Source organism: Brienomyrus brachyistius, chromosome 2, assembly GCF_023856365.1.
Source record: "Brienomyrus brachyistius isolate T26 chromosome 2, BBRACH_0.4, whole genome shotgun sequence".
Classification (NCBI taxonomy): Eukaryota; Metazoa; Chordata; class Actinopteri; order Osteoglossiformes; family Mormyridae; genus Brienomyrus; species Brienomyrus brachyistius.
Window position 1 is genome coordinate 47838478 of NC_064534.1, and position 11107 is coordinate 47849584.

At 42.4% G+C, this 11107-nt stretch overlaps 1 protein-coding gene across 10 annotated transcripts in view; it reads right to left on the reverse strand.

Moving 5' to 3' along the window:
- The window catches only part of LOC125721479 (rabphilin-3A-like), a 32915-nt gene extending 28476 nt beyond the window's left edge, over nucleotides 1-4439 (reverse strand). For 4 of the 10 annotated variants that reach the window (XM_048997461.1, XM_048997459.1, XM_048997460.1 and 1 more), the window contains exon 1: nucleotides 4298-4439. Coding sequence is in view for 3 of the 10 variants with exons in the window: in XM_048997434.1 (XP_048853391.1) it covers nucleotides 2841-2850 (10 nt within the window). In the remaining 7 variants the exon portion in view is untranslated. Of the gene's footprint in view, nucleotides 1-2840; nucleotides 3140-4297 lie in introns of those variants that run through there. The other 6 variants (XM_048997425.1, XM_048997450.1, XM_048997458.1 and 3 more) reach the window with 4 other exon arrangements.
- Nucleotides 4440-11107: the final 6668 nt, after the last annotated feature.

An 11107-nucleotide genomic window follows, 5' to 3' on the forward strand; every position in this document is an offset into this window, starting at 1 on the left:
TTTATCTGAACATTACAGCCACACATATAAGTATCTATTACCCATAATGCTTGGTTTCAAGCCTAAAATTTGTAAATGGATTGTAAAGGAGAGGATGCAGGTATCTCTAATATACCGAGTGTCATTCCTAATTAATTCAGCTGGAGAGCTGGACAGATTTTGGATTTTAAAATGTGTTTGGGCAGCCAGCGCTCAACAGCCAGGATGCCAACCAGCTGATCTGTGCAGGCAAAGCAGACTCTCATGGTGCGTCACAAACTTCACTGTCGGCCAAGCCACAGTCATCCATTTGGAGCCAGGCACGGATGTGGGCGGCTCAGCCTCAGTTAGCGAACGCCGGTGGTGATGTGAGACACTCCCAAAGGGAACTTAGACTAAAAAGAAGCCGTAACAAGTACAAATTAATAGTGTTGAACTAGCGCTGGTTTGTCATGCATCCTGTGCAGGGTGACCACTGCGTTGTGGGACAGGGCCCATGTTCAGCACTGGCTAAGCGGTTGGAAGACAGACAGATGGAAGGGTGGATTTTGGAGTTTGATCATGCCATTAGCAAATCTGTGCAGTTTCCACCTCAGTTGCGATATTTTTTTCAGCACTACATGTTTACCTGTAAACTTTGGCATCACTGTGGAACAGGCTGTTAGGTGACAGATGGAAATTTGGGTAGGTAGTTAAGGTTAAGAATAAGCTACTAGTATAGTGGAGGGAATAGCAATGACCTGGCAAGCAAGACAGGCTGCTGGAAAGGTTGCAAAGGGTTTCTAGCGATGAAGGATATTCACAGTGTTCCTTCCAGTTTTGTGATTCCCAGCTTTTTGGTCATACTTAATGATCTCGCTTGATCCACGATCTCGTTCTGAAATGTGTGGTCCTCTGTTTTACAGCCCTTGGTTAACTAACCAAAAGAGCCGTCTGGCTATGAAGACACCTGGAGGGTTTTCCCTGCCAGTTTTCTCGCTCCCTTGGGCAGCATGGTGAGCACCACAGCCTCATTCCCGTACACTTCTGGCATCATTTCATATGTGCAGCTCTGAGGCCACGCAGGTCCAATGCCCTTCCTACCGTTTCCTGGAATATGCTCTGGGTACTCTGCTTTTCTCCTCCAGTCCAAAGGCATGTAGTTCAGGTGAATTCACATCTTCCAGGTGCCTATAGTGAGTGTGCCCATCCACGGCCTTGTTGGTCGCATGCCTTGTGCTTCCTGGTGTAAAACCCAGGCCCACCCTAACCCTAACCCCACAAGCAGTGAAGATAGTAACACCATCTGAAAGCCACCTAGGAAAATCCAGAGTCGAAGCACAATCTATCTGTGGGAGGAGAAAGAACAGGAACAGAGACCCGAAAACTTGTGCCCTATTTCCCCTGAACATGCGCAAAAATAAGTTTATGCAAGTAGCACTGATGCGTCACATTATATTTAAATAATTGGCTTTAAATAAAATAACACTGTGTTGCGCAAACTCTCAAAGCACAGATATGTTTTAGATGTGTGGGAGTTTCAGACCAAACACTTCTCTAAGTTTTAGCTGAATTTTTAACGACTTTGTCGTGAAACAATTAACAAAACAGGCTATGCGCCAATGTAGACGCACACATACAGACATGCCCCCTCCAGAGCATTTAAGGAAGCTCAGAAAATACTGCGGCATCGATTTTATGCGTGATTTTTTAGTGAACCAGGTCACCCAAGTCCAAACATCCTGTCTATTAATATCGCATTAACAGCGATTAATCTCTCGAAATTTACTACTAAGTTCACAGGACGACGAATTTGCAGCAAACTCGGCATTTACAATTTATTTCCAGCTGTTTTAGATAGACTAGATGGAATTATGCACCAGGTCAACTTTCGATATATCCTGGTCAGTCGTATCTTGTTAAAGCGTATGTTGGTCTCTAGGTAACTGGCACACGACCATTACTTGTGTAACGGTAATCTGCTCTGAAAATCTTAATATCCAGTAGACAGTAGTTAAAAATACAGTGGGGAGGAGAGACCAATACAAGTACAGTATCGTCGCATCGTGTTGACAGAGATCGTATTTAAAGAAACCCTAAATGAAAGTCAGCCGTACAAAGAAGCCAAGCAAACACAACACCTTTATTTTTTTCTCATTTTAAATGACAACTTCTCTGCGTTTTCAGTCACTGTCCCTTATGTCATCTGCCTCTTGAGGTTTACTGCAGGCCAGCAGCCTGCAGAAACGGGAACAGGTTCACCGCTTAATTATCTTTTAAGGTTTTGCGGAAAACGTGACTTATTTAGGCGCTCTGTCATGGGCTGGGACTGCAGCAATCAACCTCTTATTTGATTCAGGTACCCTGCTCCGCTGGTGGTGTCAAGCACATCAAAACATTACCCTAATTCCTAAATTAGCCAAAGATCTAGACCGTATTACATTGAAAGTTCCTAAAACCGACGGTAAATGCGGACTCCATCGCCTTAAAGCTCCGCGGGGGACACTCCATGGAAATATTAATTACCCCCGGAGACGCCTGAGAAATATATATAATGTATAAGAGCGATCTACAGAAAAAAGTTGGTACCGAAAAAAAGGGGAAAACTTCAGGAAAAGCATGTGCGATAAAAATAAAAGATGCGTAACACCACTGACAATGAGTATCCACCTTTTACATAATGCAAAAAGAGTGCCGTTATTCGCGAAAAAATTTACTTTTCTCCTTCACCTGTTTTATATCAATTACGTCTGTTCAGCCATTACAGTAATACATTACTTTCATCCAGTAAAACATCACCCACCTCTTACCGCAATACTGTCTGTAACAGTACATGTAAGCTACTATCTTACTAATAACATCAGTTATGCTTAGCCCCTTACCTGATGTCATCCAAAAGAAAACTTGGTCCCCAGATATTCAACCAACGGCCTTAACAATTATGGCTACCTGCTTCTTTTTGCTTTCTGTTTTTCTTCTCTATTATGTCCACCCTGTCCCTCATCCTCGTCTGATCAGCCCCCTCCCTTTCTTAATGCCTCCGCATAACCGAGTGGCAGAGAGCCTGGGGAAGGAAGGGGGGGTGACTAATGGCCACACGGACCGCATAGGCACAAGGAAGGATCCGCAGAAGCGGAAGGTATTCCGTTCAAGCTCCCCGTGCCAGCGGGATAGCGACCCGGTGGGCTTGACGCATTGGCCGATGGTGCACCTGAGGCTCCTCATTAACAACAGCAAACAAGAGGGTAGACATCCAGAAGGCGCCAGGAGACTCAAAATACCCTGGGTATCTCTGCGCTGGGGTCTGCAGAGACTGGTATAGCACAGCTGCCAGGCTTGTGTCAGGCCATCAAAGATCTCACAAGCTTCGGCAAGAGCTCCCTGGAGCTTCACACCGCAGCGCCCCTGGCACTGCATCTCAATATAAATCTCGACAAGGGAGTAGGCGGGGGTGTGGAGGGGGCAGTAGCATGTCCCCCTCAATATAAAAAATCTGTTAATTTAGTATGCATGTGTAGGGCGGAGATATATAAATATGGTTTTCCAGTAGAAACCCTACATGCATTGATTCCAGCGTCCGTCAAATCGCAGTTATTGAAGTGCCCGCCCCTCTTCCACTAATCCCAAATCCTACACCCTGTCAACCTTTAGACAAAGGAAAAAAATGAAAGAAATTCATGAACGGAGACTGAAAATCAATTGCTCAGATATATAACTGACTGCAGCATACTGCATAGAGGTAAGCCGGTGCCGAGTTCATGAATGAATTTTACAATGCATTCTCGGCTGTCGCAACAGCTTTTTTTGCCAGACTCATTTCACCAGATGATAACGAGTGAACACTCTAAACAGTATTAAAAACGACAGTGCGTGGCTCGCTTTGTAGGAAGAGAAGGCTCCTTTTTGCCTTTGTTGAGATATCTGGGTTTTAGAGCAAACCATAACCACATCGTCATGTTCTAACTTGATTGAGGAAGTAGGTGTGCAAATTGCCACGGAAATTGATTAGAAAAGCTGTCTTTAAAAAGTATAGAAGACAAGAACACTTAAAATGTGGAAGTACTGCATGAAAGATAACTGCTAAAATGCAATTCATTTCCCAACAAAGTGGGTTCCCATTCATATCGCCTTTGCAGATTTCATTCGGTCCAGGATCTCAGTCCGTTCCCTAACGGACAGCATTTTATTCCTTTGAATCTACAGCCACCCATCCACCTATTTGCAGTTCATTAATCCATGCAATTGTTCGCCGCCAATAACCACAACATTGCTTAACAGTACCACGGGAAACGTCGTACAGCAAAACGGAGGAGTGGGGGGCAGTGGAAAGCCCACTTACCACTGATTCAGACCACTCTAGGAGGAAGATGTCAGCAATTATGCGGTCGTATTTCGCACGGCCAGAGTCGGCGGCGAGAGGCGTGCAATGCGCATGCAACAACTGCCGCACGAGCGCTCCAGCAGTCCGCGGGCGGTAACACCTCCGCGCGCGCAGCACCGCCTCCAATCGCGGAAAGCGGCGAGCCCGTGGCGCCCTGGCAGGGAAACCCCACAATCAATCGAAGCGAGGAAAAAATGTGTCATAAATGGACTATCTATTCTAAGCAGGGGCAATGACAGCATCTCCTTACCCTGTCATTTAGTGAAAATAGCATTGATTATGTCCTCAATTGATTTCTTCTCAGATAGATAGATAGATACATAGATAGATAGATAGATAGATAGATAGATAGATAGATAGATAGATAGATAGATAGATAGATAGATAGATAGATAGATAGATAGATAGATAGATAGATATTCTAGTTACATTGTTCGCTGAATGAACCCCATTTTTCATAATCAACTGATATGCTTGAAACGAGTTTGAAAACCCCACAGGGGGTGAACTCAGGTAGACTGGAGCAATCTTTGTAAATTTCAATTATGCGATTTACTTACATTAAAAGAATACTTTAGGAGAGCATATTTTAGCTTGAATTTTCCAAGGCGTTGTGCGATTAAAAAAAAAATGCAGGCAAATATTTACAGGAAACATGAAATACATTTTTGTATTCTTTGTGGAAAAACAATTTTTGTGGTTGGATTTGATAATATGGGAAAATCACGTAGTGTTGCCATATCTGATCAATCGTTATTTTTCTCGTGTTGTCATTTAATTTAATTTAAATTAATTTAAACCACTTCATTTTAAAATGTATACATAATGTCATGTGGTATAAATGTTGAGTCACAGATAAATAAAATAACATTTCTTTTTTCAGGTCTTTATTTGCACATAAGTAAATGTTTTTGATTACATCCATTCTAAATTGCTAAAACAGATGACATTTCCTTTTTGGTGAACAGAGATGAGCAACAAATCACTCGATTCATTATTTCAAAAACAGACAGTCCGTGTATGTGTGGGTTTCTTCGTCATCCATGATTCGTTCCGATACATGCCTCACGGGGCCGTCGGTGGCACATCACACAGCCAGTCTTTCCTTCATTTAAGGTCCATCTGGTCCCCATAACTCCTGCAGACTGCACACACAGCCTCTTTCCTTTGGTCATTCGTTTTCACAAGAATTACTGGCATAACGGAATGATGAGGGCTTTGAATCTTTTCTTGACAGGGCAGGGTCACTGTAGTCCGGATTCAGTGGACAGATAACACCGCCGCTAAAGCCCGCTTTGCCGTTGCTGTGAGTTGCCGTTTTACCCCAGTCTTCCCCGGTGTTTGTTGGAGATCCGTGAAGCCATTCCGCCATTATTCTTTGAAATGGCCAATTCTCATTAGCTCTATTAAAGCTGGCAAAGGATGAGGCATCTCGCCTGAGACCATCTGGGGCCTCATTTATCAAACTTTGTGTAAATTTCATCGTCAAAAAAGTGCAAACACAAAAAGAATAAAGTGCATACAGACAAAAAAATATTGGATTAGTTAAACTTGGTGTAGGCACATGTCCTCTGGGAAACCACCTTGTAAACGGAGGCATGTGCATTAACCTGCCCAGTAGCCTTAGACAAATTTTCAATGTAAATGAGCTGTATGCCCATATAATATGCAAATAAAGCCTTTCTTGTTGTAAAGTCTGATTGTGATAAATTAAAAAACAAAAAAGAAGAGGAATTTTCATTGGTGTTGAGAGGCATGACAAAATATTTGGGGTTTTAAGTACATTTATCACAAACAAAAAAATCTATAGACATACATTATCTGTGCATTTATTTATCACTCATGAATAAACCATCCATCCATTTTCCAAACTGCTTATCCTACTGGGTCGCGGGGGGTCCGGAGCCTATCCCAGAAGCAATGGGCATGAGGCAGGGAACAACCCAGGATGGGGGGGCAGCCCACCGCAGGGCACACTCACACACCAGTCACTCACACATGCACTCCTATGGACAATTTAGCAAGTCCAATTAGCCTCAGCATGTTTTTGGACTGTGGGGGGGAAACCGGAGTACCCGGAGGAAACCCCACGGCTACATGGGGAGAACATGCAAACTACACACACATGTGACCCAGGTGGAGACTCGAACCCAGGTCCCAGAGGTGTGAGGCAACAGTGCTAACCACTGCACCACCATGCTGCCCCAGATGAATAAACCAGTCAGGCATAAAATTAAAGACACGGATAGGCAAATAACACTGATTATTTAATTATAATGGTACCCATCAAGGACGCCATTACATATTAGGGAATGAAATGGTCCAGTATTGATGCTGATGTGTTGAAAGCAGTAAAAATAGAGTAGCATAAGGATCTGACTGATTTTAACAAGGGCCAAACTGTGATGGCTAGATGACTGAGTCAGAGTATCTCCAAAACAGTAGGTCTTGTGGGGGGTTCCCAGATATGTAGTGGTCAGCACCTGCCATAACTGGTCTAAGGAAGGCCAACTGGCTCATTGATGCGCGTGAGGAATGAAGGTTAAGTCGTCTGGTCTGATCCCAGAGTAAAGCTACTGTAGCACGAATTGATACAAAAAGTTGCTGTGATAGACAGGTATCAGAACATACAGTACATCACAGCTTGCTGCATATGGGGCTGCACTGTTGCAGATTGGTCAGAATGCCCATGCTGATTTCTGTCCACAGTTGAAAGCACCTACAATGGGCATGTGAGTGTCAGACCTGGATCATGGAGAAATGGAAGAAGGCGGCCAGGTCTGATGATATAACAGGAAATTTGACTCATGTGGACTGGGAGCGTGTGCATCATTTACCTGGGGAAGAGATGGTACTAGGATGCATTATGGGAAGAAGGCAAGATGGCTGAAGCAGTGTGATGGCAATGTTCTCTGGGGAAACCTTGGCTCCTGGAATTAATGTGGATGGTACTTTGACACGTACCACCTACCTAAACCTTGCTGCAGACCAAGTATGCCCCATCATGGCAAGAGTATTCCCCAATGACAGTGGCCTCTGTCAGCAGGATGATACGCCATGCCACACTGCAAAAACTTTTTAGGGATGGTTTTAGGAGCAAGAAAAACCATGCAAAGTGTTGCCTTGGCCTCCAAATTTCCCAGAACTCCATCCGATCAAGCATCTGTGGGATATGCCGGACAAACAAGTCCAATCAATAGAGGCCCCACCTCACATCTCAAAGAACTTAGAGGATCTGCTGCTAACATCCTGGTGCCAAATACCACAGGACACCTTCAGAGGTTTTGTGGAGTCCATGCCTCAGAGTGAATTAGAGCTGTAGTGGCAGCTCAACAACGACCTACACAATATTATGCAGGTGGTTGTAATGTTATGGTCGACTGGTACATCTTGCACAGCCGTTTGTAGCATTTTTGCTCTATTTTGCACCAGCAGATTAGTTGTTAAAGTGCATTTCATTGTCATAGTACATGTACCTTGTGCAATGACAATAAAGTTGAATATTCAAAAATGTATTGAATTGCAACACATCGCAGCTGCAGTAAATTCTGTTAGCTCTACAAAATGCCCCGAAAAAAGCAGTTGGATCCGAAGAGAAAGAAGCGGCTTGTTGTGCATAGGGCCAGTGTGACAGCATTTATCAGGCCATCTTCACCCTCAAACTTCGACCTATGTGTGCTGTCTATAGGGGATGCTCTATTATGCACTGCTGTGCCAGAGCACAATGCAAAATGAACAAAGTTAACCCAGACCACTGAACCACTGTGTTTGTCAATGTCAAGTCGACATCACAGATGACTTACACATTAATAGAACGAAATGGCTTTCCATTGACAGAGGTAGCTTAATTAGTGATCATTTCATTTTCTGCAACTATTGCTGCATGTAGTACTGTTGTGCATTTGATAAATAAATTTTGATTTGAGGTGCCCTTAGTGCAATGTCAGTGCAGTTGATTGCCCCAATTATATTATAAAAACTGGACATGTCTGAAAATTTAAAGTGTAAAGACATTACACAAAGAGCAAACAGTAAAAAAATGAATAATCTTGGTTCCATAAAAGTTCATTCCTTTTAACTCAATTCATGGGAAGAGGTAAGAATACATAGCATTTCAAATAGCAAATTAAACGATCAAATTATCTTTGGTTTAAATAAACAGAATCCCAGTAGAATAAATAACTGTAATTAATAAAATAATAATACCAATTACAATACATACCAGTTCACATTTTTTTTAGATTTACTGTTTTTCACATGAAGACACGAGTTGATGGCATGAATTGTTGGCATGTGTGTAGTTATTTCACTGGTTTACCTGCAGTTCCCTGCTTTACAATGGGAGTTCACCTCCTCCAGAATTTCTGTAAATATACAATTTTGTCCCTATCAGGTTTTGTTTGATAAATCTGGGATTTTCCGTAAAATGTTGTGTATGCACTTTGATAAATGAGCCTCCTGGAGCCTTATCATGAAGCAGGATTTCTTGCTTAACTGGATAACTTGTTGGATTTAAGCAAGAAATTCTGATGACAGAAAGTCAACCTGGAGCCCAGTTTCAGACCCTGGATGGAACATTTTCCAATGCCGGGCTGCAGAGGTGGATAGTTCAGGTCCAGAAAGTAAAAATCCAGACCAAGATTCAACCAGTTGAGTATAAAGAATCACAGTTACAGAGAACTCAACTGGTTGGTTGAAACAAACTCAAGGTTCTTTATCATTCATTAAAAGCTACTCTATGGCTTCAGACTTTCTGACACTTAGGGTCGGGCTCCTGTTCATAAACCCATCTGACTAATAACACCCAGCTTTCTGATTAGCCTTTTCCCTTTTGCACACTGGAAGCTCAGGCTTTGATTTACTGTTTCCACTAGGGAAACTCTCTTTTGGCTAGGATGTTGATGCGGTTAGCTAATGCTGATTCATCTTCTGGACAAATGTAGGGCTTTCTATTGATTTTACATTGGAGTTTTATGGTGCTTCTGACACACCAATACAGGGTCGATTCTGCCACGTTCCAGGCACTTGCCAAAACGTCCAGTGTGGGATCTACCCAATCTCCACCTACTCCTCCTCCTCATCCCATTGGTTAAGCTTCATCTCTAGAATTATACAGATTATACATTATACAAATACAGACATTTTTTTATCTGATAGATGAATAGCCTTAACATTAATGTTAGCAAATCATTAAACCTACATTCACCTTGGTCACGGGACCTTCCAAGTTTAAAGATAAATGGATATGGAAAAAGAACAATGAATATATCCCCCAAATGATTTTTATAAGGATGTCATTTCCAACTACATAAATTAAAATAATGATCAGTTACAGATTCTACAACTTCAATTCCAAAAAAGTCGGAACTTTTTGTCCAAAGTCGTTATGCAAATTGTAAATCCAAAATGATTTTTCATGAAATAGCAAAATGTCTCACTTTAAACATTTGATATGTTTTATATGTTCTGTTGTGAATAAAATATGTTTATGAGATTTCTATATGATTCTGTTATTTCATGACAGAAACACGTCTCAAAAACGTTGGGACAGGGGCAATGGGAGGCTGGAAAAGTTAGTGGTACAAAAACCCAACAGCTGGAGGAACAATTTGCAAATAACTAGGTCAACTGGCCACAGGTCAGTAGCATACTTGGGTATAAAAAGAGCCTCTTAGAGTTACAGTGTCTCTCACAAGTAAAGATCCCCCTAATACTGCACTGACAAATAGTGGAGCAATTTCAGAAAAAAAGTTCCTCAGTATAAAACTGCAAAGCGGTTGAAAATCTCATCATCTACAGCACATAATATAAGCAAAAGATTCAGAGAATCTGGAGAAATCTACGTGTGTAAAGGACAAGGCCAAAGAGCCATACTGGATGCCCGTGATCTTCGGCCCTTAGGCGGCGCTGCCTTACAAATAGGCATGATTGCCAGTTAACACAATTCTCCATGCCATCCAAAGATGCCAGTTAAAACTGTAGTATTCAAAGAAGAAGCCGTATTTGAACATGATCCAGAATCATCTTTCTCTGGGCCTGAGCTCATCTAAAATGGACTGTGGTTAAGTGGAAAACTGTTCTGTGGTCAGACGAATCTAAATTTGAAATTCGTTTTGGAAACCAGGGACACCATGTCATCCGGACTAAAGAAGAGATGGACCACCCAGTGTGTTATCTGTGCTCAGTTCTAAAGCCAGCATCTCTGATGGTGTGGGGGTGCATTAGAACGTATGGCAGGGGCAGCCTGCATATCTGGAAAGGCACCATCAATACTGAAAGGTATATCCAGGTTCTAGTGCAACATATGCTCACATCCAGATGACATCTCTTTCAGGGAAGACCTTGCTTTTTCAAACATGAAAATGCCAAACCACAAACTGCATCAATTACAACATAACAGATTTGTAGAAGGGTCTGGGTACTGAACTGGCCTGCCAGCGGTCCAGATCTTTCACCCATTCAGACCATTTGGTGCATCATAAAACGAAAATTACGACACAGAAGACATAGGACAACTGAGCAACTACAATTCTGTATCAGAGAAGAATGGGACAACGTTCCTCTCCCAAAACTCAAGCCCCTCCTCAGATCTCCTCAGTCCCCAGACGTTTACAGACCATTGTTAAAAGTAGAGGTGATGCCACACAGTGGTAACCATGGCCTTTCCCAACTTTTTTGAGACGTGTTGCTGCCCTGACATTGAAAATTACCTTATTTTGTTCCTTAAAATGGTAAATTTTCTGTTTACACATTTGATGTTTCCTATGT